At 42.3% G+C, this 27934-nt stretch overlaps 1 protein-coding gene across 1 annotated transcript in view; it reads left to right on the top strand.

Annotated features, from left to right (window-relative positions):
- Nucleotides 1-1410: 1410 nt before the first annotated feature.
- Nucleotides 1411-27934, top strand: part of ndufv1 (NADH:ubiquinone oxidoreductase core subunit V1) — a 48554-nt gene continuing 22030 nt past the window's right edge. The window contains exons 1-2 of the mRNA XM_060904920.1: nucleotides 1411-1509; nucleotides 6297-6461. Of these exons, the coding sequence (XP_060760903.1) occupies nucleotides 6303-6461 (159 nt within the window). The 5' untranslated portion in view covers nucleotides 1411-1509; nucleotides 6297-6302. The remainder of the gene's footprint in view (nucleotides 1510-6296; nucleotides 6462-27934) is intronic.

Genomic DNA, 27934 nt, shown 5'->3' with positions numbered 1-27934 from the left:
TTTCTTTTCACTCTGATCCAAATGCCAAACCACTGACAGGGCGTCATGTTACCATGATGCCATGTTACCATGACGACTGAAAAACACGTGCTCTTAAAGTCTCGCATTTTACTGTCTTCACACCACACCACAGATTTCCCAAGCTGAAAAAAAAAATAAAAGCAGCCCCAGGTCCGACGCTATTAGTACCTAGCCATCGAGCCACCTAACTCATCTCTGTGTGTGCATCACTGACACACATAGACTGACGGACGGACTGATGCTACCCCCCATCCCCACTGATCACTCTGACAGATCGATCTACCACTACTGTTGTAAACAAAAGAAAAACAAAATCCTGCACTCAGCACCTTACCCATTTTGGCCCTTTTTTGGAACATGGCGCCAATATTTTGGGACAAAGTAGCAGCAGATTTCCTGCGTTTTCTGTCTTTATCTTCTTTTATAGAGGGCTACTGCGTGACGTCACCGTACCGCGAGATTGTGCTAGGGTGCCATATTGGAAGACCAAGTACATGCATACATACATACAATATAAAACAAAGTACGAGCGAGAGTAAAGTGACACGATGGCTGATAATTCGGGTTATGTGAGTACATTACCAGCTGCAGAAAGGGCACGGTATGTGGAGAAACTGGCTGTGATTGATGGGTTTGACCCGTATGATAAGACTCGGGGCAAGGGAGAGTGGATTTTTTTTATTTCATAATTTATTTTTAATTTACTACTTATCTGTTTTTATTTATATATATTTGAATTATTTGGACATGGGGAAAAACTATATTTAAAATCCAAAGAGGGATGGAGGGAGGAAAATTAAAACAAAAGAAAGAAATGAGATATAGAGTAGAGAATATTTGATAAAATTAAGGATGTTTTTATTCAGTAAACATTTAAAAAAATGTTCTACAACACTCTAGCCTAGTGACTTACCAGTAACAAAATAGACTTGAAGTATTCAGATCCGCTCTGCATAAAGCAGCTAAATCCTCTCTCTGTCTCCCGGCAGAAAGCTCCTTGAACACCCTAACAATGAATAAATCTTGAGAGGCGTGTGTGTCCGGGGGGGATCGAACGAACCCTCCGATCCTCTCTCCAGCACCAACGAGGAAGCAGCAAAGCAGGTAGGAACATCTCTCAAGAGGAATCTAGTTGCAGTCTTGCCTGCAAGATCCCTGGTCTTTACAAAATTATAGTCTGTGACAAAAACTCTTAAGATGTGAGAGGGTATCAGACTTTTGTCTTTTAAAAGTCTTCTAGGATATGGCTAATATAAGATTGTTGCTGACAAAAGATGAACATGAAGACGTCGATTGAATTCAATTGAATTTCCCCCCACTTCCTAAATTCCTATATTTTAGGGTCCAGTAGGTGGCGATATGCACTCGCTTGCTTTCCGCCACCGGAGCAGAAGAAGACGCGACGTGACGTACTTCTGGGTCCGCTCGCTGATGGTTTCCGCTTAACATTTTTCATAAGAAGGCCAGATACAAAGCTAAAGAATTGTCGTGAGTTTTCTTATTAATTTTGACGATTGTAGAAATGATGCCGTTATGTGACGCTGATGTCCTGAAATGTAGTGAATGTGGAGTGTGTTATTAGTGAGACAGTTTCTTGATGTTATTGTAGTGATTATGGAGGTCACAGCGAGAAGTGTTCATAGTGTCGGGCTGAATTACAAATCGCACCCTAGTGGATTTGTGTAGTGCGCTGCATATGGTGCGGAAGCGGTTGTGTAGTGTATTTGTATAGTGAGCAGGGTGGCGTTTGGGATTCGGCCTCAGTTCGCTTGTTTCGTAACATAAACTGGGTTTGAAAATGATAAAATGTGTGGTGTTTTTTATAGTCTCTGAAATCTGTCAGATTATTGGTGTGGAGTTTGGAGATAGCTGTGTCCTGATTTGTTTTTAGCTAGCTAGCAAAATTAGAGAAATTTAATAACATACAGCGTTTACATGTTCAGTTTGCTGTAAGACATTTTCGTTGTGTTGCAATGTATATTATTATTATTATTATTATTATTATTATTATTATTATTATTATTCACACTACTTGTAGTACTGTTTTGTTCAGTGTCCAGCTCTAATCTGTAACATATAGGGTGTTCACACGGCACATATTTGCACCGATGTATTTTGTTGCGATATATTTTACACCGGTGTAAATTTTGCGCAGCGTTCACACGTCACAACCCTGCTTACTAGAGAGAAGCGTGTTAGCACCGGTGCAGCCCCGCTTGCGTTCACACGGCAGTTTCTGCGACCGTGTTATAGTAGCAAAAACTTTATTACTATCATTTCCTTTGATAGTAATAAAGTTTTGATATTTCCTTTTATTACTATCATTTCCTATCATCAGGGCTTTGAACCAGAATTTTTTTCCTATTGGTTCGTTCCGAACAGAAACGGAATTTTAACGTTTCCGGTTTTGGGTTCCACCATTAAATAGCCGTTCCCGAACCGGTTAGAACAAAAAAATTTCGTTCCCGGAACGGTTAATTACGTTCCCTGTCAGCTGTTTAACAAATGGCTATAAAATGATGTCTCTGTCTCATCCAGCTTAAGCCAAATGTAGGCTAATTCTATTACAACCTTCATTAAATAAGACAAGAAATAATTCAAAACAATTATTATTTCAAATGTTGGCGATTTGGATTCTCAGTATGTCTTCCCATCTACACAAACAGAAAAAGTGCCAAAAATGAAAGAGAATTCGTTTAGTGTGTTACCAAAGGCTAGTCAGGCCCTATAGAGGGCTACCGCATGACGTCACCGCGCCGCGAGATTTTGTTAGGCGCCATATTGGAAGACCAAGTACACATCTATGCAAGTACATACATACATACATAAAACAAACTACACCTGAAATGTAGCCAGGGCCGGTTCTGCCCTAATCTGGACCCGGGTGCAACATCGCGCAACACCCTCCCCCCCAAAAAAAACCAGTCTAAATCAGGACAACCATCACATAACTATAAACATTTTATATCAACTATTTTAACTAAATGGGCTATAATAAATAAGCCTGCAGGCAGCCACGGCGGGCTGCCTCAGAAAACTAACCATTTGTCCTACCTTAAAACTCGTTTTGCATTTTCTGCCTCCTTTTTTGTATTTTCAACCCTCCGTTTATTTTCTTTCCTTTTCTGAAAACCCGATTTGTGTCCAGACATTTTGTTCTGCTACCAACGAACTAACTCATCAGGTCTCGTCTCTCGAGCCTGCGATGATTCCCGTGGGAAGGGCAACAACTGATACATTTTTACAAACAGCCAATAGGGAGGTTGCATCGTTCAGGCTCTTCTTTGCTCAGACACTCAGTAATGCACTTACTCACTTTATCACATGGAGACGTGACAGTAGTCCACCTTCCCGCTCTCTCCATTCAGTCAGCGAACGTCACACAGGAAGTGAACCCCAGCGGGTCATAGAAACTTGCGCAGGAGAAGAATGGCTTTTTTATTTGTAGGCTATGGAAACTTTGAGGAACGAAATAAAAACCGGTATTAACCGGTTACCATTATTTTTAATAAGCGTTTCTGTTCCGGAACATAAAAAATAATAAAGTTTCTGGTTTCGTTTCTGTTCCATGTGAAATAGAAAAAGTTCCCGGTTTTCGTTTTCATTCCTTGAACCGGTTCAAAGTCCTGCCTATCATTATTACTATCATTTCCGATAGTAATAATGCGGAAATGAAATATGCGCATGCGTGAAAATGTACTTCCTTTTCCCAGTTGTCATGGCATCACCAAGCGCCGGGAAAACAACGTGGATGAAGACACCAGTGTTGCCAGATACTGCTGACGTTTTCCAGCCCAAAATATGTTCAAATCCGCCAAAATGCACTTAAAACCACCCAATCTGGCAACACTGGAAGACACGCAGTTCTGTTGTTGTTGATATTCGCCATTTTGGAAGCGCAAAATACCAGGATGCAAATTATGCAATGCCCGTATGTAATCAACTCTCGTCACGCGTAGCGAGTCTACCCCGTAGCGTTCAGATGTCCAATTTTATATCGGTGCTGCCCCGCAAACTAGCATTTACTCCGGAGTAAATTTCTTAAACCACCTCCCGAGCAGGGTTAGATTTGCACCGGTTTAAGCAGCTTTCAGGGACTACACCGGTATAACTTTGTACCGTGTGAACGCTCTACCGGGGCAGCCCCGGTGCTACACCGGAGTAAAAGTTGCCGTGTGAACACCCCTATATACTACATTGCCAAAAGTTTGTGGACACTTGACCATCACACCCCCTATGGCCATGTTCCAGCATGGCCATGTTCCAGCATGACAATGCTCCTGTGCACAAAACAGAGCTCAATGAAGACATGGTATGCCAAGATTAGTGGAAGAAACTGATACCCCTTTTCCACCAAATCAGTTCCAGGGCTGGTTCACAACTCGTTCAACTTGCGAGCCAGCTGAGATCCAGTTTGCTTTTCCATAGCTTGGGGTGCTAAGGGGAGCCACGTCATTACGTCGCTGTATACATCAGTTACGTCGCTGCGTTTGCATAAACCTTGGCGTGAACATCGAAGCAACAACAACAACAATAATGGATGACTTTGTTTCTACAGCTGCTGCTTCTCGTCGCTTAAAAATGGCGACCTTTCGCGGTCTTGCTATTGTAGTTGGTCCTGACAACTCCGCCCCCCCCGGCTGACGTAAGCGGTTCTTTCCTCTGGCCCAGCGCCAGTTCTTTGTCAGTGGAAACAGAAAACCCGGTTCCAAACTAAGCACTGGCCCTGAACCAGCCCTGGAACTGCTTTGGTGGAAAAGCGGTGTCCACCACAGAGCCCTGACTGAACGCTTCTGGGATAAACTGGAACGCCTACTGAACCCCGGACCACCTCACCGAACATCACTGATGCTCTTGTGGCAGGATGAATGCACATCCACACACCAAACTAAAGTGGAAAGACTTTGCAGAAGAGGGGAGCTTATTATAGCAGCAAAAGGGGAATAAATCTATGACGGGTGTCATGATGAGGCGTCTGCAAACTTTTGGCCATTAGGCAGCTGGGCCATAGAAGGTTCACGCTGCACGCAGCATGCTGCACGCTACACGTGTGTAAAGAAAAGTGGACAAACATAGCATGACTTGCTCTGGGCCATAGAACGGCGTTCACGTTGCACGCTGCACACTTCACGCGTGAAGCGAGAAATGAACATGCACACTTTTTTCTAGGCGTGAAGATGGAAATTCCAGTCAATGCATGCGGTCACCGCCGCGCCAGCCAATCAGAACGGGTCTAGGGAGAACTCTATGCTTTCAGGGGAAAACTTCAGAAAAAATATAATTGAATGGTATAATTGAAAAATAGTTCTTCATCGGGATTGTCAAGCAGATTATAGAATGTTCGGTGAAATTCACCACGGGTTTCTCTCAGAAGGAAGTGTTCTCGGCTCCAAATTCTGTTCCTTTTTCTCTTCCTCTGTCTCAGTAAAAGCAGAATGAGGCAATCGTCGTCATCCGAAGAGTCCATATTGTTGGTTACTCGGTCAAAGTAGAACAGACGCAACATGTGAACATCCAAGCATGAAGTTTAATGGCCCAGGGTCCGGTTCTTCACGTGAACGTGTAGCGTGCAGCGTGAACCTTCTATGGCCCAGCTGCCTTATGTCTATTAGAGGAAGCTGTGCCGTAATAGTTAGAGAAGCAGTATTGGGACCAAAAGGTTGCTGGTTTGATTTCCCTGGACCAGCAGGAATGGCTGAAGTGCCCTTGAACTTAGCAATCTGTATTTAAAACCACTGAAACCTTACTCTCCTTTTAACAAATTTATTTAAAGTAAATTTAGATTTTATTCTCTACAGTTTATTGGTTTGCTTATGAAGAAAGAACTTGAATTATGTAGGCTTTAGACTTTAATGCAACTATCCTCAGTGACGATGCTTTTACAGGTATATAAAAATATCCTTACGTCTGATAAAATTATTATTAATTCACTTTCTGTCCAGCTTGGTTTCAACGCTGTTTGCACTGGCCAGTGTTTGATATTGCTATAGTGGACTGACTGATGGATAGAATCGTGGAAAAAAATTGTAGGAATTTAGGTTGCATTTAAGAATCTCAAATGTTCAAACCATGTTATCAACCATTTCCACTGTTCGGATACGCAATGCCTGACTTTTTGGCATTCACGTGACCTGGATGCATCGGTTGGTGTCGGCTTGGTAACGGATTGCAAATGCAGTTCAGACTAAGCAGTTAATGACGGAAGTTACTTATTTTCCAGTGCATGTAGTTTGTAACAGACATCAGACAGCCTGTGTCTCACATGTTTCCAACAGGAAAGGATGCTGGCTTGTCTTGGCTGTCCCGGACTGAGTCGCACGCTCATCTCGGGGGTGTTGTGTTTGCCCAATGCTTTTGTGACTTGTGCTCCCACGATCTCCACTTCAATCAGCAGAGGAAGCCAAGTGGCATCAATACGCTACAACAGCACGGCACAACAGGTATTCTTTCGCTTATAAAACCCTTTCAGATCATTTTAAGTCATTTCAAACTCCTTAACCCTACAAATACAGTGGTGCTTGAAAGTTTGTGAACCCTTTAGAATTTTCTATATTTCTGCATAAATATGACCTAAAACAACATCAGATTTTCACACAAGTCCTAAAAGTAGATAAAGAGAACCCAGTTAAACAAACGATACAAAAATATTATACTTGGTCATTTATTTATTGAGGAAAATGATCCAATATTACATATCTGTGAGTGGCAAAAGTATGTGAACCTCTAGGATTAGCAGTTAATTTGAAGGTGAAATTAGAGTCAGGTGTTTTCAATCAATGGGATGACAATCAGGTGTGAGTGGGCACCCTGTTTTATTTAAAGAACAGGGATCTATCAAAGTCTGATCTTCACAACACATGTTTGTGGAAGTGTATCATGGCACGAACAAAGGAGATTTCTGAGGACCTCAGATAGAGCATTGTTGATGCTTATCAGGCTGGAAAAGGTTACAAAACCATCTCTAAAGAGTTTGGACTCCACCAATCCACAGTCAGACAGATTGTGTACAAATGGAGGAAATTCAAGACCATTGTTACCCTCCCCAGGAGTGGTCAACCAACAAAGATCACTCCGAGAGCAAGGCATGTAATAGTCGGCGAGGTCACAAAGGACCCCAGGGGAACCTCTAAGCAACTGAAGGCCTCTCTCACACTGGCTAATGTTAATGTTTTTGAGTCCACCATCAGGAGAACACTGAACAACAATGGTGTGCATGGCAGGGCTGCAAGGAGAAAGCCACTGCTCGCCAAAAAGAACACTGCTGCTCGTCTGCAGTTTGCTAAAGATCACGTGGACAAGCCAGAAGGCTATTGGAAAAATGTTTTGTGGACGGATGAGACCAAAATAGAACTTTTTGGTTTAAATGAGAAGCGTTCTGTTTGGAGAAAGGAAAACACTGCATTCCAGCATAAGAACCTTATCCCATCTGTGAAACATGGTGGTGGTAGTATCATGGTTTGGGCCTGTTTTGCTGCATCTGGGCCAGGACGGCTTGCCATCATTGATGGAACAATGAATTCTGAATTATACCAGTGAATTCTAAAGGAAAATGTCAGGACATCTGTCCATGAACTGAATCTCAAGAAGGTGGGTCATGCAGCAAGACAACAACCCTAAGCACACAAGTCGTTCTACCAAAGAATGGTTAAAGAAGAATAAAGCTAATGTTTTGGAATGGCCAAGTCAAAGTCTGACCTTAATCCAATCGAAATGTTGTGGAAGGACCTGAAGTGAGCAGTTCATGTGAGGAAACCCACCAACATCCCAGAGTTGAAGCTGTTCTGTACGGAGGAATGGGCTAAAATTCCTCCAAGCCGGTGTGCAGGACTGATCAACAGTTACCACAAACGTTTAGTTGCAGTTATTGCTGCACAAGGGGGACACACCAGATACTGAAAGCAAAGGTTCACATACTTTTGCCACTCACAGATATGTAATATTGAATCATTTTCCTCAATAAATAAATGACCAAGTATAATATTTTTTGTCTCATTTGTTTAACTGGGTTCTCTTTATCTACTTTTAGGACTTGTGTGAAAATCTGATGATGTTTTAGGTCATATTTATGCAGAAATATAGAAAATTCTAAAGGGTTCACAAACTTTCAAGCACCACTGTATATACACAGACAAATCACATGGCTATGACGGACCGAAGACACTCAGAAGTTTACATATACAGACATGAATGTTGTGGCAATATTGGGCTTTCAGTGATTTTGTTGAACTTTTTCTGTAGTAAAATGATTGTACAACATCTTTTAATAGAAAGAAACTGGAATTTCGTGCACAAGTTTTAATTCATTTTGGGTTTTCTGAAATCAAAGCGAGGTCAAATATATACATGCTGTATAGCCAACTAATATTTGGTTGAATGTCCCTTAGCAAGTTTTCATCAAGCTTGTGGCAGAATTCTGGTTGGATATTTGACCAAGCTTCTTTTTTTTTTTTTTAAATTTACTGTTTATTCATTTTCTTGTAATAACACACACATGTGCCAGCGAGGCACAAAACAAGCAACATAACATGACAAGGGGAGGATTTATCCATTAAGTAAAAGAGCAATTCCAGCGTTATGGACGTGACACTTGAACTCAAAATGGCAACAAATGACCCAGTGCATGTTTTATTGTCTCCCAGTATTTAAACAGGTGTTGCATATTTTAAGGCTGTACCATACTGGAGAAGTGATAGAACAAGAACAATTCCCATAGTACATCTAGGGCATGCCAGAAAACGCCAATAAAAGATGCGTTATGGATGTGACAGAAAAAGTATCACTTTTCTTGGGTGACTGTACATTTTTATCAAACTCTGTGAAATTGTAAACCTAATGTCGAAATGGAGATATCCGTTTGATAGAGGGGTCCAAGGTGAATATTAAAAAAAAAATCTTTGTTTAAAATATTTTGTATTTCATGCAGAGTTTCGGAAGGAAAAGTCAGCGTTATGGATGTGACGAAATTCCGTTATGGATGTGACGCGTCTGAAATAGACATGGCGTATGTTTAGAAAATCAGCAATTTAACGACCATAACCCTTTGAAAAACTCTCTAAATATCAGCTAAAACTATCAAAGTTCTTAAATAATATTTAGGATGGCTATTGTTTTGCTGTTTTGCGGATTTTAGCATACATTTCTGTGGCTTGTGGCAATAATATAGAATTGTACATGATCAAAGTTGATTTTAGCTTGGGGTTTACATTATAAGAAAGAAAGACTGACAGTGACATATTAGGTTGGTTACAAATTGGTTCAACTTATTCACATCTGTAAAATACAGGCCTAGGTGAGATCTCTGGGAGTGGTTTTGATGTATTACATGCTGCTTTATTTTTGCATGGTGAGGTTGACATTTACATGGAATTGCCCAAAACAGCAGTCAACATACATCATACATAGGGGAAAAAAAATCTCCTTATTAAAGGGTTTGACCTTATCTTTTGCAGTCTATATGAAATCAGGCCTTACACTTGACACATAGCTGAGCCATTTCGACCAGTTCTCTTAAAACAAACAAAAAAACAGTTTGGTTCCTTAAGGCCCGGTCCCACTGCACTTACGGATGCAAAGAGGATGTAAAACGTAAAAAAATCTTTGCCATCCATTGGAAAACGCTATGTATCCGTTGTGTACTCATTGCATACGTGCTTCATACGCTCTATCCATCGAGCATCCGTCCACTGTGATTTCATCCGTGCAAAAAGTTTTGAGCTGCACAAAACTTTTAGAACGGATGAACTTTCCGCCGTGTACGATGTAAATCCGCGACATATACGAGCAACAAACGTTCTATGTCCGTTATCATCCGTTAAACGTCTGCTGTATCCTCTCTGCATCCTCTGGGCATCCTCGCAACTCACATCCGCTGCAGCTGAAAACGGAAAGAGGGAGGAAAGATAAGGTGCATGAAACGTCTATTCATCGTTAGTAGCACGGAAATAGAAAGGATGTAAGCGTATGCATCTCGTATATAAAGTATTCAAAACGGACAAAGCGTTTATATCTGGGATGTATCTCGTATATTTAGGATGTCTGGAGTATGTCTAGAGTATGTAGAAGGACACCTAGCGGACAATCGATATTTTGTATAAAAAGGGGGAGAAAATCATCTAGTAGTAGAGATGTATCGATGTAGCCGCCAGCACGTCTTTCCGCTTTATGCTGACGGCGTGCGTGCTGCATCCCTTTATATCCGCGGAGCAGACGCAATTCATACCCCCCGCATGCGCAGTGAACGGTCTGCATCCGATATACATCCGCGCAACATCCCCTTTGTTTCCGTTAGGCGTACGTGATGCATCCCCTTCATCCGCTATGCATCCGCTCTTTCTGCTATGCGTCCGCTTCTCAGTTATCACCGGTAACCCCTTCGGAGCTGTCATCCACTTCCATCCGCTTTCATTCGCTAGGCTTCCTATGAACATGCGTTTAACATCCCCGCTATATACTACCCACGTCCGTTCTTTTCCGTTCTGTTTTCGCAAATTTTCGCCAATTTTGTCCATTTCTGGAGCGGATGAAAACGGATAGAGCCACCCCCGAAATTTTGCTCATCCGCTGTGTCCTTTTTGCATACGTTTTGTGTCCATCGGCCAGTGGGACCGGGCCTTTAGTCTAAATGTAATTCTCTCCATAACACACACATTATAAATTGTATCAATCCACTCGTTTATTGTTGGTCTGTCTTTTTTAAGCCATTTTCTGGTCAGAGCCTTTTTACACCCCACTAACAACGCTCTCAAAAGGTATTTGTCCCGCTTTGTATATTCAAGTCCTTCCAGATCACACAGGTACATGACTTTTTTGAAATTTAAAAACACTTTCCTTTTAAAAACAGCCGCCAGGACCCCCAGAATCTCTCTCCAAAATGGAGCCCACAGAGGGACAGCCCCAGAAAATGTGAAAATGATTTGCTGAGGTATTCCCCACAGGACCTCCAACAGGCAGTCTGATTGGAATAGTTGGTCTTTTGTGCTGGACAACGAAAGAATCGAGTCTCATTTTTCCAACTGAGTTCCCTCCAGGAGGGGGAGCTTGTCACTGACCACTGCTGTCTGCAAGTCCTGTCCCACTCTTCTTGGGAGACTGTGAGGCTACGTTTACATTAGACCGTATCGGTCTCGTTTTCTTCGCGGATGCACTGTCCGTTTACATTAAACCCCCTGGAAACGCCAGGAAACGGGAATCCGCCAGCGTCCACGTATTCAATCCAGATCGTGTGTGGTCCGGTGCTGTGTAAACATTCAGAATACGCGGATACGCTGTGCTGAGCTCTAGCTGGCGTCTCATTGGATAACGTCACTGTGACATCCACCTTCCTGATTCGCTGGCGTTGGTCATGTGACGCGACTGCTGAAAAACGGCGCGGACTTCCGCCTTGTATCACCTTTCATTAAAGAGTATAAAAGTATGAAAATACTGCAAATACTGATGCAAATACTGCCCATTGTGTAGTTATGATTGTCTTTAGGCTTGCCATCCTTCCACTTGCAAGTGGTAAGTGATATGCGCTGGGATCACACACACAGCGGCTCAGTCCCGAATCGTGGCTTGTTCACTCCACTCGCGCGCTCTGTGAGCTGCGCAGGGCTGGAGTGCGCACCCTCCAGAGGGCACTCGCAATTCAGGGCGGAGTGATTTGGAGCGCAGGATGCCTGCGGAGCCGAGCGTATCCGCGTATTAGGCTTGCCATCCTTCTACTTGCAAGTGGTGAGCCTTGCGCATGCCCTAAATGCACTGGGATCATGTTACGCGCCGTCTAAAGTCATGTGATTAGCGTATCCGAGTATTGGCGTTGCTGTGTGCACGGCTAACGGTTTTAGTGTAAACGCGAATCGTTTTAAGAACGTTAATCTGATGATCCGCTGATTCGACGTAATGTAAACGTAGCCTGAGGCCTCCCTCTGCTTCCCATCTTTCCATAATATCCAAAGTATGATCACTTTTGAGATTTTGAAGAGCTGAGTATAATTTGGATATTATCTTTTGGAAGGTGACATTCCTGTAGGCTCTTTAAAAAATGTTGAGAATTTCTTCCTTCCCTGAAATAATGTCCCTTGGGAATTTCTTACTCATGAAATCCCTAATTTGTAAATATCTAAAGTGATCTTGATTTTGAAGACCAAATTTTCCTTTTAGGTCCTGGAAACTCATGACTTTTGTCCTGATCTAATAGGGTGTTCACACGGCACATATTTGCATCGATGCTGCACCGATGTATTTTGTTGCGATATATCTTACACCGGTGTAAGTTTTGCGCAGCGTTCACACGTCACAACCCTGCTTACTAGAGAGAAGCGTGTCAGCACCGGTGCAGCCCCACCTGCGGTCACACGGCAGTTTCTGCGACCGTGTTATAGTAGCAAAAACTTTATTACTATCATTTCCTTTGATAGTAATAAAGTTTTGATATTTCCTTTTATTACTATCATTTCCGATAGTAATAATGCGGAAATGAAATATGCACATGCGTGAAAATGTACTTCTTTTTCCCGGTTGTCATGGCATCACCAAGCGCCGGGAAAACAACGTGGATGAAGACACCAGTGTTGCCAGATATTGCTGACGTTTTCCAGCCCAAAATATGTTCAAATCCGCCAAAATGCACTTAAAACCGCCCAATCTGGCAACACTGGAAGACACGCAGTTCTGTTGTTGTTGATGTTCGCCATTTTGGAAGCGCAAAATACCAGGATGCAAATTATGCAATGCCCGTATGTAATCAACTCTCGTCACGCGTAGCGAGTCTACCCCGTAGCGTTCAGACGTCCCATTTTATATCGGTGCTGCCCCGCAAACTAGCATTTACTCCGGAGTAAATTTCTTAAACCACCTCCCGAGCAGGGTTAGATTTGTACCGGTTTAAGCAGCTTTCAGGGGCGACACCGCTATAACTTTGTACCGTGTGAACGCTCTACCGGGGCAGCCCCGGTGCGACACCGGAGTAAAAGTTGCCGTGTGAACACCCCTAAAGAAAGTGCAGTATGCTGCAAGTACATTTTCTGTCCAGTTTTTGAACCTTGTGTCATTGTTTGGTACAAAATCTGGGTCATATGCAAGCCATTTAAACATTTTCAGTTCCTCTTCTCAGTTGATATTTTTAGTTAATTCCCCCCATGTTTTCACAGAGCCCATCATCAATGGGTTATTGGGGTCCGAGAGATGATTAGTTAATGAAGGATCTCCAACTAAATTATTAACTGGTAGTCCCTTTCCCATTGCCATTTCTATTTCTTTGCGTTTCGATCTATAATTTGGAGTACACCATCCCACCAGTGGCCGAATTTGAGCTGCTCTATAATAATTTCTCAAACGGGGAGGGCTAATCCACCTTTCTCCTTTGGTAATTGTAGAGTTTTATATTTTATTCTTGGCTTCTTCCCTGCATATGAATCTGGAAAGAATTTTATCCCACTCTCAAATTATAACTTTGGTTTCTCTATTGGTATTGAGTGAAATAGATAAAGTCTTGGTAAAATGTTCATTTTAACTGAATCTATACGAGAACTGATATCTTCCATCTATTGATATCTGCTATAATTTCTTTTTTGAGGGGGCCATAGTTCATTTCTTCTAGTTCTGATATGTCTAAAGGCAAGAGAATTCTCAAATATTCAGTATAGTTTTTGTCCCAGTCTAGATGGTACGTGGCATGGAGACATTGAGGGGGATTAAAATGAAAGCTAAGGACCCGGGTTTTTATTTATTTTTATTTAATTTCTACCCTGAGTATGACCCATACTCATCTAAAATAGACGTCAATGCTGGCAGAGATTCTACTGGGTTTGAAAGACTAACAAGCACGTCATCCGCGAACAGGGCCAGTTTTTGTTCACCTGCTGCCATGTTTATACCTGCGATCTTGTTGTTCTGCCTGATCCATTGTGCCAATGGCTCAATAAAAATTGCAAATAGGATTGGACTTGGGGGGGGCAGCCCTGTCTTGTTGATCTCTCCAGCAAAAATGAGTTTGTGAGCTCCCTGTTGATTTTTAGCTTAGCTGGTGGTTTATCATAAAGGGCTTTTAATGTGTTAATAATTACTTGATTAAAGCCAAATTTCTCCATAGTGTTGAATAGGAATTTCCATCTGACAGAGTCGAACGCCTTTTCCGCATCTAGACTAACAAACATGGCCTGTATTTTATTTTGATTTATATGTCTAATAATTTTTTTTCTTTTTTTAAAGATTTTTTTTGGGCTTTTTTTCACCTTTATTGGATAGGACAGTGTAGAGACAGGACAGGAAATGAGTGGGAGAGAGAGACGGGGAGGGATCGGGAAATGACCTCAGGTCGGAATCGAACCCAGGTCCGCGGATTTATGGTATGGCGCCTTAGCCACCTGAGCCATGACGCCCCCCGTATGTCTAATAATTTGTAGGGATCTTCTAATATTGTCATGTGTCTGATGCTCAAGAACAAAACCTGTTTGATCCATATTGATTATTCGGGGTAGAATTTTCAAGTCTCTTTGCGATAATTGAAGTAAATAATTTATAGTCCAAATTAAGCACACTGATTGGTCTGTAGTTTGCACAGTCTAACTTGTCTTTACTTCCCTTGGGTATGGACCCTTTTCAGTCACGTGACCTTCGTAAACGCGACCGCCATTTTGGACATGTAGTGGACTTCGGCTCAAATCGGTTTGAATGCGAGGAAGGCGACAAACATAAAAGAAAAAGGAGCGAGATGCAGAAAACTGGATTTACTAGTTTACTGTAATTATGATCTGGCAGCTATTTACACCGGATCCAGTGTAAATAGCTGCCGGAGCCAACGTCCGGCCGGGCCGCGAGCGAGTGCGCGCCGGCTCCAGCGGCTATTTACACTGGATCCGGTGTAAATAGCTGCCAGATCATAATTACAGTAAACTAGAATGGAATGTTAACAGCAATGTAATGCCTTTTCTGGCTAATTTTATTCGTCTTACCTCCAACAAAGTGGTCACTACACAAGTGCTGGTATGCCGCTATCCATCTTCTTCGTCGGTCAGCATCTACCGGGATCCGATAAAATGATAACCCTTGCCTTGTTTGTTGATGGTTACTACATCCAGGCGCACAACAACATTGTGGCATGATGGAAGTCTTGCTGAAAATAAACACTTTCTTTGCTGCCGTTCCTCAGTGTTGGCTGTGGTAAACTACTGGTAGTACACGTCCAAAATGGCGGCCGCGTTTGTCGTGACGTCACGTGAAAAGGGTCCATAACTGATCTAATCGCTTCTTTCCATGACAGAGGGGTTTCCCCTTTAGTCAGGGCCCAGTTGAATGTTTTTAATAAAATGGGTGTCAAAACCTCCTTCAGTTTCTTATACCACTCTGAACTGAATCCATCCGCGCCTGGGGATTTATTAGCTTTGAGTCTTGAGATTGCAGAGTAAATTTCTTCTTTTGAAATTTGTGAAGCTAATATTTTATTTTCTTCCGTGAGTTTTGGAAGATTTAAAGATTCGAGTAGTGACTCCATTTTCTGGTCTGTACTGACCTGAGGTTGTGAATATAATTTTTCATAATAGGTTTTAAAACAGTCTTTTATTTACTGAATTTGGTGATGAATAACCTTGGTTTTTGGGTCCCTTATCTTGTATATTGCGGTGTCTGCCTGTTGTTTTCTTAGGCTACATCCACACGACAACGGCAACGAGATGTTATTTAAAAATATATCGCGTCCAAATGGGCAACAATGAGTAAAATATCAGGTCCATATGGCAACGCAACGCTTGCTGAAAACGATGCAATACACATGCCACACCTCTAGGGGCGCTGTAAGACAGTCCCTTTGGAGACACCAGAACAATAGAAGAAGTAACGACGCATGCGCATAAACTATTATGCGCGAGACTTCATATTAGCCACAAAGTCAGGAAAATCTGTTCGTAAAATTACGTTATAATGACCAAATACAATGAAAAGTATTTTTCCAGTCTCACCTGTGAAAGGTAATCCCATATGATCTCGTTTGGACGGCAAACCTGTTGGTACAGTTAAACGCAGCTAATCTTTATTCTCCGCTTTGACCTCTCCAATATGGTGGCGAGGATGACGCATGATTCTACGCGGAAGGCGGCATCTTTAATGGTCCGGAATAAATTGGATTAATTTGCTCCTCTACGCCCTTTTTAAGGAATGTATTGTCGGACTTAAATCAACATCTGAAGAGGTGAGATCGCTCCTTTTTTCCCCTATTTTTGCTGGCGGGATTGCACCATTACACAATAAATATTCACAGTGAAAATATTTTGTAAGCGCGTTTCATGAACCAAGTTATAGGATTTGTTGACAACTCGCATCGCAATGAGAAGATCATTGGCACTACTGGTGTTAAGAATCAGACCATTTCATAAATGAATATTTTGCTGTAGAGCTGCAGTGTTTGTACAATTGCATGTTTTTGCTTCACTATTACTGTCACTATTCTGCTTCTTGCATTACTACTGTGAACTAACACTGAACATAATAATAATAATAATATCCAAGCTCGTGTTTCACTCTCACTAGTGCTCTGTAAGGCTTTTTCCTGGTGATATTCGTTACACTTCTACCCGGCGTGAAGCACTCACAGTCATGTGGTTGTGACGTCATCGTAAACAAATCCGTTCTACTCATCCAGACGACTTCACAACGGCAACGTTGCCAGATCTTTCCACTCTGGAACCCGTTCTCAAAAAGATTGCGTTTTGGGCACCCAAAACGCCGGTGCCGTGTGGACGCCAGGCCTAAACGATAAGCAATTGTATCGGAGTCACCTGAATCCGTTGCCGTGTGGACAGGGCCTTAGTTTGTATGCTAATAGTTTTAAATATCTGCTGCCCCCTTCGTAGTATTTTTGTTTTGTGTATAACAATTTCTTTTGAATCTCTTGAGTAGAACTCTCTTCAATCTGATTTTTTTTTTTTTGTTTTGTTTCTATTTTAACCTTTTGGGTCTCATTCTTTATGTTCAGATTCCAGGTTTTTGAGTTCAGTCTGTAACGTCTTAAGTTTTACTTCTCTTTGTTTCTTAAGAAAAGATGCCACTGCAATCACTCTGCCTCTCATTACTGCCTTACAGGCATCCCAGAGTATTGGCGGAGAGACCTCTCCATTATCATTACATTCCAAGTATTCTTGAATTTCTTTTGCAAACTGTTCTGTCCTGTTATTGAATACACTGGGATTTACAGTGCTCAGCATAAATGAGTACACCCCTTTGAAAAGTAACATTTTAAACAATATCTCAATGAACACAAACAATTTCCAAAATGTTGAAAAGACAAAGTTTAATATAACATCTGTTTAACTTGTAACGTGAAAGTAAGGTTAATAATATAAACTTATTACACATTTTTCAGTTTTACTCAAATTAGGATGGTGCAAAAATGAGTACACCCCACAACAAAAACTACTACATCTAGTACTTTGTATGGCCTCCATGATTTTTAACGATGGCACCAAGTCTTCTAGGCATGGAATGAACAAGTTGGTGACATTTTGCAACATCAGTCTTTTTCCATTCTTCAACAACGACCTCTTTTAGCGGCTGGATGGAGAGTGATGCTCAACTTGTCTTCAGAATTCCCCAAAGAAAATAATTTCTTTACACCACAAAGGTGAAGGCTACAAGAAGATCAGCAAAGCTTTACTTATCAGCCAGAATACTGTAGCAAAAGTGGTACAAAAATTTAAGAAAGATGGAACTGCAACCATCTCACAGAGACGTCCAGGTCGTCCACGGGAGTTAACACCTCGACAGGAGCGTCTTCTGATGAGAAGGGTTGAAGAAAATCGGCATGCAAGTTCACTGCAGTTATCTAAAGAAGTAGAAAGCCAAACTGGGGTGACTGTTTCCCGTGACACAATACGGTGTACGCTGCAGAGGAATGGCATGCATGGATGCCGTCCACGAAAGAAGCCTCTCCTAAAGCCCAGGCACAAAAAAGCCCGCCTAGAGTTTGCCAGGGCCCATGCTGACAAAGACTACTGGGACTCTACTCTGGAGTGATGAGACCAAGATTAATGTCTTTGGAACTGATGGCTTCAAAACTGTATGGCGTCGCAAAGGTGAGGAATACAAAGAAAAATGCACGGTGCCTACAGTGAAACATGGTGGTGGCAGTGTCCTTATGTGGGGCTGCATGAGTACCGCTGGTGTCGGGGAGCTGCATTTCACTGATGGCATCGTGAATTCACAGACGTATTGCTCTATACTGAAAGAGAAGATGCTACCATCACTCCATGCCCTTGGTCGTCGTGCACTTTTCCAACATGGCAATGATCCTAAACACACATCTAAGGCCACTGTTGGATTTCTGAAGAACAACAGGGTGAAAGTGATTCAGTGGCCAGGTACGTCTCCTGATCTGAACCCAATCGAACACCTATGGGGAATTCTGAAGAGACAAGTTGAGCATCACTCTCCATCCAGCATCCAGTCACTAAAAGAGGTCGTTGTTGAAGAATGGAAAAAGGTTAATGTTGCAAAACGTCGCCAACTTGTTCATTCCATGCCTAGAAGACTTGGTGCCGTCATTAAAAATCATGGAGGCCATACAGAGTACTAGATGTAGTAGTTATTTTGTGGAGTGTACTCACTTTTGCGCCACCCTAATTTGAGTAAAACTGAAAAATGTCATCTAAGTTATATTATTAACCTTACTTTTACAAGTTAAACAGATGTTATATTCAACTTTGTCTTCAACATTTTGGAAATTGTGTTCATTGAGAGATTGTTTAAAAGGTTACTTTTCAAAAGGGGTGCACTCATTTACGCTCAGCACTGTAGTTTCCAATGTGTAAGCTTCCTTCTGTAGATCATTTTTAGGGACAGATGGAGTGGGCCGTGATCTGAAAGGTCCATTGCTCCAATATGGCATTCTTGTACTTTTGCTACTGTCTGTTTTCAAATATTAAAAAATAGTAAATTCTAGAATATGTTGAGTGTGGGGGCGGCACGGTGGTGTAGTGGTTAGCGATGTCGCCTCACAGCAAGAAGGTCCTGGGTTCGAGCCCCGTGGCCGGCGAGGGCCTTTCTGTGTGGAGTTTGCATGTTCTCCCCGTGTCCACGTGGGTTTCCTCCGGGTGCTCCGGTTTCCCCCACAGTCCAAAGACATGCAGGTTAGGTTAACTGGTGACTCTAAATTGACCGTAGGTGTGAATGTGAGTGTGAATGGTTGTCTGTGTCTATGTGTCAGCCCTGTGATGACCTGGCGACTTGTCCAGGGTGTACCCCGCCTTTCGCCCGTAGTCAGCTGGGATAGACTCCAGCTTGCCTGCGACCCTGTAGAAGGATAAAGCGGCTAGAGATAATGAGATGTTGAGTGTGGGGATGAGTAGAAGGTATAGTCTTTGCCTAATGGGTTTAGGTGTCTCCAAATATCTCCTCTCATCTCATTATCTGTAGCCGCTTTATCCTGTTCTACAGGGTCGCAGGCAAGCTGGAGCCTATCCCAGCTGACTACGGGTGAAAGGCGGGGTACACCCTGGACAAGTCGCCAGGTCATCACAGGGCTGACACATAGACACAGACAACCATTCACACTCTCATTCACACCTACGGTCAATTTAGAGTCACCAGTTAACCTAACCTGCATGTCTTTGGACTGTGGGGGAAACCGGAGCACCCGGAGGAAACCCACGCGGACACGGGGAGAACATGCAAACTCCGCACAGAAAGGCCCTCGCCGGCCACGGGGCTCAAACCCAGGACCTTCTTGCTGTGAGGCGACAGCGCTAACCACTACACCACCGTGCCGCCCGTCTCCAAATATCAATTAGTCCTATTTCTGATGATAATTTTCTTTATTTTTTGGGGGCGAGGTATTCTTCTTCCAGTTGATTCAAGATTTGGGTTAAGCATAGTATTTAAGTCACCTGCACATATTAGAGTCCCCTGTGCTTCAGTTGCTATTCTCTCAATTCCTTGGGTATAGAAATTTTGGTTCTGAACCAGGAGGTATATACAGGTTGTAGAGGGTAAACAAGTTTCGATCAACTTTTCCATGGATCATTATGAATCTCCCTTCCGTAGACATATGTTTGTACATCACCCTTCCTGAAATTACAACCCTGATTCCAAAAAAGTTGGGACAAATTGTAAATAAAAATGGAATGCAATAATTTACAAATCTCAAAAACTGATATTGTATTCACAAAAGAACATGGACAACATATCAGATGTCGAAAGTGAGACATTTTGAAATTTCATGCCAAATATCGGCTCATTTGAAATTTCATGACAGAAGCACATCTCCAAAAAGTTGGGACAGGGGCAATAAGAGGCTGGAAAAGTTAAAGGTACAAAAAAGGAACAGCTGGAGGACCAAATTGCAACTCATTAGGTCAATTGGCAATAGGTCATTAACATGACTGGGTATAGAGTGCTCCGAGATGATGCTAAAAATAGTAACCATGCGGTCGGCGCGGCCATCTTGGAAGTCACTCGCTCCAGAGTGCTCATAGAGTACACATCATAGAGTACACATTCACCGATTCGTTTCCGCGTTAGAGGGCTTAGAAGCTTGGATGTTTTAAGAATTTAGACATCTGAAGTGATGGAGCACTACTGTGAAAGTTTAGATAAGCAGGCACGGGAGCGTTATGCTGAGAAGTTACGTTTCATTGGGAATGTAGATCCATACACTGTTAGTGAGAAGGAATGGAAAGCTGACCCCAGCTTGTTGCCGCATAACTATCAATTATTTTAGTCAGTGAATAAAATGTAGGCCTAGTATGTAACTTGTACTAACAGCATGTGTACATAAACATTACTAGGCCTAGATCTTAAATGCCATTTGATGCAACAATGCACTGCAGTAGACATGAGCTACCTAATGTGACAAATATATCCATTAATCATTGCTGAAAGTACATAGAAAAGATAAGTTTGTATCACATTGATTTTAGTAACTATGAAATTCAAGACAATATTAACCTACCTGTCACAAAGTGATCAGAACAAATCCGGATACAGTCAAGTTGTCCTAAATTTGATCGGTTGATGGCAACCAGCCACTGTCGTCTCCTCCGCTCGCTTTTCTCCTGTGCTGCAATTCCCTGGTTTGTCACGACTTTAGGGAGTCTGTGGAAGCTTTTGCCACCCTTTTCCCCCCGGCTACTACAGCCAACAATGACACACGTACTCGGCATTTTGCTTCGCTGAGCAACAACAATGCACTGACAGCGACGTTTGACTTCCAATATGGCCGCCACTGGGTTCGCGCTGATCTCGAAGCACTCTATAAAAAGAGCATCTTGGAGTGGCAGCGGCTCTCAGAAGTAAAGATGGGAAGAGGATCATCAATCCCCCTAATTCTGCACCAACAAATCACTATTTGTCAATATCAAAGAGCAATATCAGAAAGGAGTTCGACAGTCACTACGTTTACATGCACATAGAGAGAATCGAATTTCTGCCGTTGCTCGACTGAAATCGAAGTTCAAAATGCCATGTATACACCTTAATTCGGCTGAAATTGAACCGAACTTGATTTCTCGGAATCGAGCTACACGACCTAGTTTATGCGATTTCTGCCGAGCTACTTTGTGCATGTATACCCTATCGAGCTAGTTGTCGAGCTACTTCCGGAAGTGACGAGTGACGAGACCACAAGCGGGAAACACAACAGCCTCGGTCGGCATGACAACGAATCATGACAACGGCATGAATCTTTTCTTTTTGTGGCATTGTTTGCACTGTTAAAATTTAGCTCACTTACTGTATCACCAAATACATCTGTACAGCTGTTGCATAGCTGTGAATTGTGTACATAAACAAGTCATTGTATTTGTGTGTGTGTGTGTGTATGTATGTATGTATATACACACACATACACACGTGTGTGTGTGTGTGTGTGTGTGTGTGTGTGTGTATATATATATATATATATATATATATATATATATATATATATATATATATATATATATAATGTATGTATGTATATATGTCCAACATCTGAAGAATGTCAATAAAAACAAAACAATTGAACTTTTTGTGTGTTTATTAAGACATAAGTTAAATTGTAAGCAAAAAAAAAATATTTTTTTGTAAGCAAAAAATGGACTTTAGAAAAATATTATTGTGCAAAATAAGTTGTCTTACAAAACAGTGGTCTGCGCCGGACAGTTTGTAGCCATAGTCTGTTAGAGCAAGCCTAACAGCTTGAACACGGAACTGCTAGTGTTGCCAGATTGGGGGTTTTAAGTGCATTTTAGCGGATTTGAACATGTTTTGGGCTGGAAAACGTCAGCAGTATCTGGCAACACTATAGCTCTTCTTCATGACGACAACCGGAAGTGTACCAACACGATGGGGCGTGTAGCGCCACGTGTGGCTCGGGTGCACAATGCACCTTGCACAATAGCCCGATTTCACTTGTGCATGTAGGATTGGATTTCTCTGGCACCCCTGCTGGGACCCTTTGTGCGATTACCAACAGCGGCTCGATTTGGACGTGCATGTAAACGTAGTCACTGTAAAATTGCAAAGAGTTTGAACATATCATCTACAGTGCATAATATCATCAAAAGATTCAGAGAATCTGGAAGAATCTGTGCATAAGGGTCAAGGCCAGAAAACCATACTGGGTGCCCGTGATCTTCGGGCCCTTAGACGGCACTGCGTCACATGCAGGCATGCTTCTGTATTGGAAATCACAAAATGGGCTCAGGAATATTTCCAGAGAACATTATCTGTGAACACAATTCACCGTGCCATCCGCCGCTGCCAGCTAAAACTCTATAGTTCAAAGAAGAAGCCGTATCTAAACATGATCCAGAAGCGCAGACGTCTTCTCTGGGCCAAGGCTCATTTAAAATGGACTGTGGCAAAGTGGAAAACTGTTCTGTGGTCAGACGAATCAAAATTTGAAGTTCTTTATGGAAATCAGGGACGCCGTGTCATTCGGACTAAAGAGGAGAAGGACGACCCAAGTTGTTATCAGCGCTCAGTTCAGAAGCCTGCATCTCTGATGGTATGGGGTTGCATTAGTGCGTGTGGCATGGGCAGCTTACACATCTGGAAAGACACCATCAATGCTGAAAGGTATATCCAGGTTCTAGAGCAACATATGCTCCCATCCAGACGACGTCTCTTTCAGGGAAGACCTTGCATTTTCCAACATGACAATGCCAAACCACATACTGCATCAATTACAGCATCATGGCTGTGTAGAAGAAGGGTCCGGGTACTGAACTGGCCAGCCTGCAGTCCAGATCTTTCACCCATAGAAAACATTTGGCGCATCATAAAACTGAAGATACGACAAAAAAGACCTAAGACAGTTGAGCAACTAGAATCCTACATTAGACAAGAATGGGTTAACATTCCTATCCCTAAACTTGAGCAACTTGTCTCCTCAGTCCCCAGACGTTTACAGACTGTTGTAAAGAGAAAAGGGGATGTCTCACAGTGGTAAACATGGCCTTGTCCCAACTTTTTTGAGATGTGTTGTTGTCATGAAATGTAAAATCACCTAATTTTTCTCTTTAAATGATACATTTTCTCAGTTTAAACATTTGATATGTCATCTATGTTCTATTCTGAATAAAATATGGAATTTGGAAACTTCCACATCATTGCATTCCGTTTTTATTTACAATTTGTACTTTGCCCCAACTTTTTTGGAATCGGGGTTGTAGTATTGCTGCTACTCTGGTGTATTTGGATCTATTTGAGGAGATGTATTTAAACCCCTGTCTTTTGAGTTTTTCATGCTCAGCTTCCATTAGGTGAGTTTCCTGCAGAATTGCAATATCTATATTTTCTCTTAACTTTTCGAAGGATTTTGCTCTGTTTGTCTGGGCTACGAAGCCCGTTCACATTTAGAGACACTACTTTCATTGTTTTGTCCCTGTATGTATCCCATTACATCTAGAGTTGTATGATGCTTTATCCTCTACAAAAAAAAAGATTTCCCTTGCAGAAAAAAAGAATCCTCCCCTGTTTTGAACATGAAACAAGAACAAGCTTTTACCTTCATCTTAACATGATAAACATGAGAACTTCCTGTAACTGAGGACCCTCTGTCCCTGTTGGTGGGTGGGGGGAAAGCCCCTCCTGGAAGGTTGGGGGGGGCCCCCTTCAGCGCTCGAAACTAACGGTGTCCCGACGTCCCGGGGACCATAAAAAATGTCATCGGGACACAAAATTATCATATCTGGGACAATCCCGGGACAATGGAAAAAAATAGATCTAGAAAAAAAGTTCTACATTAATATTATTTACAAAGCCGTAACACACGCGTAGACATTCACCTAATTTGTCAATTTTAATTTTAAAACGTTAACAGCGAAAAATACATAGTAGCTACACTTTCGATGCACCTGCATCAGTAGGCTACAGAGCAGCGCATTCTGTTCTAGAATCTTCGGCCGGAGTCCGCATTATATGGACTTGGAATGGAATTGCTACCGCACACGCTGCGCCGACTCTTGCCAGAACAAAAATGCTGAAGTGGTTGAAGCGGACCGACCGCGGGGAAGAAACTGAAAGCCCAGACATAACGTCTCCGGGACCTTCAGGATCCAAAGTGTCATCGCCTGGTCTGCAGGCAACGCTAGCAACTGAATGAACTTAATGAACACTGTTAGACACGTTATAGAATACAACAGGAATGATGTGGATGATATTGACGGAAGATACCGTTCAACAGAATAAGTGAGTTTTCTTGGTGTCTTTCTAGTTCAGAAAGTTTAGTCAGTCAGCAGGACAACTAGGCTCGGACCTGGCACTATGTTGATGTTGGTAACATTTGCACCCACGTTTCGGCAGCGAAAGTTCATAAAAATGGATAACGGAAAGTTCATAAAAATGGATAACGGAAAGTTCATAAAAATGGATAACAGAAAGTTCATAAAAATGGATAACGGTAATGGTGAAAATGATAAGTTGGCCTTATAAGTGCCAACAGATATTCAAGGTATAAGTAGATGAAATGAACATAAAAGGGGTCTTATTTTCAACTAAAGTGTACTGCAGATGTAGGGAGTTGAAACATTTTCTGAATGAGCTAGTTGGCCCCTTTAAATAAACGGGTATCTATTCATACAGTGAGATCGCCAAAGTTTAATAAACTGAAAATGCAATAACTGTAATTTTGAAGTAGATGATGTATAGGACATGTGTCGCTTGTGTCTTGTGACTTATTGTAAAAATGATATAAAGGGTTCAAAATCGCATAGTTACAAATATAATAGTAACTTCATATGATAATATTAACCACTGGTTATTTCAGAGAGGAAAAAAATGGGGACACTATTGCTTCCATTCGGGACAATACAACACAGAATTCGGGACCACTGGGGGACACAAAGAAAAAAAGTTAATTTCGAGCCCTGCCCCCCTTAGTGGTGTAGTGGTTGACCTTCTGGTGCGCTCCATGTCCACTAATGAGTCCAACGCTAATCATTCCGTTCAGTCGTTGATTTACTGTAGTTCCAACAAATTATATTTTAGAGAGAGAGTAAAGGAAGAATAGCTGACCTCCCTTATTTCTCAGCCCACATTCGCATGTTCTGCAAGGTTTTTAATACTTTTCACACTGGGATGATCTCCTAAACTCTTGGAGCTTTTCTTTCACTCGTGCCTCAATTTGTTTTCCTTCGTTGGTCCCTCACTGTCACGGGAATGCCTCCAGTATCCTCTCCTCCAAGTTGGAGGCTGGATCCACTCTGACGGCGGGCACCTCTATCCCCCGTACCCGCAGCTCCCGTGCAGCTTGATGCGCGTCCTCGTAGGTCCGTGGGCCGGTGCTCCAGTGGATCCGGATCCTCATGAATGGGGTTTGGAAACGAATGTCCTGTTCTTTCAGCACTTGTGTGGGTTTTTTTTTTTTTAAATTCCCCCGTAAGCTCTACATTTTTCCATCACTTCGTATGCATAATCATGGTTTAAAGAAAATCGGTTTGTTATAATTAATTTTCTTTTTCTAAGCCAACTTTAATACCGTTTCTTTGACATCATACTGCTGAAAGTTTATCACAATGGACCGAGGTGTAGCGTCAGGTCCCGGTTTCTGGGTCAAAGCTCTATGGGCCCGCTGCATCTGCAGGGACATACCATCAGGGAGAGCCAGCTCCGTGGTCAACAGATTTTCCATAAACTTTATCATCGAGTCACCCTCCGAGCCCTCTGATACCCTGTAAACTCGGATGTTGTTTCTTCTGGACCTGCTTTCCAAATCGGTGACATTTTCTTGCAGCGTGCATTGTTCTTTCAGCAGACTCAGCAGGGCCTCTTTAGTTGCAGCACCGCTTTTTTTTTTTTAAGATTTTTTTGGGGCTTTTTTCACCTTTTATTATTGGATAGGACAGTGTAGAGACAGGAAATGAGCGGGAGAGAGAGACTGAGAGAGATCGGGAAATGACCTCGGGCCGGAATCGAACCCGGGTCCCCGGATTTATGGTATGGCGCCTTATCCACCTGAGCCACGACACCCCCCAGCACCGCTTGTTTCAATATCTGGAACGCGCTCCTCTGCCTCAGTGATCGCCTGGTCGTGACCCTGGAGCCTAGTCCTGAATTCAGTTAGCTTCTGGTTTAGCTTGTGTCTCAGCGTTGCTAGCTCGTCCTTGAAGTCTTTCTTTAACTCTCCCTTGAGGTCGGAAATAACTGCGTGAATATCATTTTTAAAGTCACAGATATTATTCGAGATAATTGACAGTTCCTGAAACAGCTCATCTTTAGATTCATCACCATCTCTGTTAGCTAGCAGGTCGCCATTTTCTTCGTCAGTCGGCTCCATTTGTTTTTTGTTGCGCTTTAATTGTTCGGTTACCCTCCCTCTCTGTATCGTATCCTTCTCTTTTTTTTTTTTTTTTTGTTTCCCCCAATTCATGTCTTGCCTTTCGAAGTTTTTGAGTTTGGGGGTATTTTTGATGGTGACTGAAACTGAGCAAAAGACTATGTCTATCCCGAACATGACTTAATTGGAAGTCTCTGACCAACCTTCTTGGTTGAATTGGTAGAGTAAAATTTAAGTTTCCTGGTACAGACCTGACTTTTAAGCACACTTCACATATTTTCAATAGGGTTGAGGTCAGGACTTGTTTTAAGCTTAATGATGCACTGGTTGTGAAAAATAAAGCAGGCTATTTGGGCTCACTGTCTTGTTGGAACACCCAGTTGTGTCCAAGTTTCTGATGGTTTGAAGTTATGCTGAAGAATTCTGAGGTAGTCCTCCACCTTCATGATTCCATCCACTGTGCAATGTAGCGGTTCCACGGGCAGCAAAACAAGCCCAGAGCATGATGCTACCACCACTGTGCTTAACAGTTGGTAGTATTCCTCTGTACCTTGAGTCATTATGGCCAAACAGCTCAATCTTTTTCATCTGACCATAATTTTCTTCAGAAGGCTTTTTCTTTGTCCATGTGGTCAGCTACAAACTTGAAAGGTGTCGATTTTGGAGCAGGGGCGATTTTCTTGGACAGCAGAGTCTCAGTCCATGGCAATGCAAAACTTTCTTGACTGTAGACAGTGTTCCAGCAGCTTCCAGTTCTTGGCAGGTCTGTGCCTTGGTGCTTCCTGGGTTGTTCCTGACCATCTGAACCAATTTCCTGTCAACTCCTGGAATCTGCAGTTGTTTAGAAATGGCTCCAGGAGACATTCCTGAGTGTGTAAATCTATGATCATTTTCTTAGATCTGCACTGAGCTTCTTGGACTTTCCCATTGTGTGTCGCTCAATCCAATGAGCGCTGTCAAATAACTCTCTTCTGTTGTACACAGAGAAGCCACCAGCTGTAGTCAATCATGATCACTAACAGGAAGTTAAGAGGCCTTTGTCCTGGCGAGTTAAGACATTTTGGAGCTTTCAGCACCACTGAATTAATAATCTATGTGGGCATATGTACATTTTTGACCCTGTGTTAATTTCAAAAAACCCAAAATAAATTAAATCTTATGCACTAAATTCTTGTTTTCTCTACTAAA

Source organism: Neoarius graeffei, chromosome 22 (assembly GCF_027579695.1).
Source record: "Neoarius graeffei isolate fNeoGra1 chromosome 22, fNeoGra1.pri, whole genome shotgun sequence".
Taxonomy (NCBI): domain Eukaryota; kingdom Metazoa; phylum Chordata; class Actinopteri; order Siluriformes; family Ariidae; genus Neoarius; species Neoarius graeffei.
Note: the sequence above shows the minus strand (reverse complement) of the source record. Positions and strands in the feature narration are given on the sequence as shown.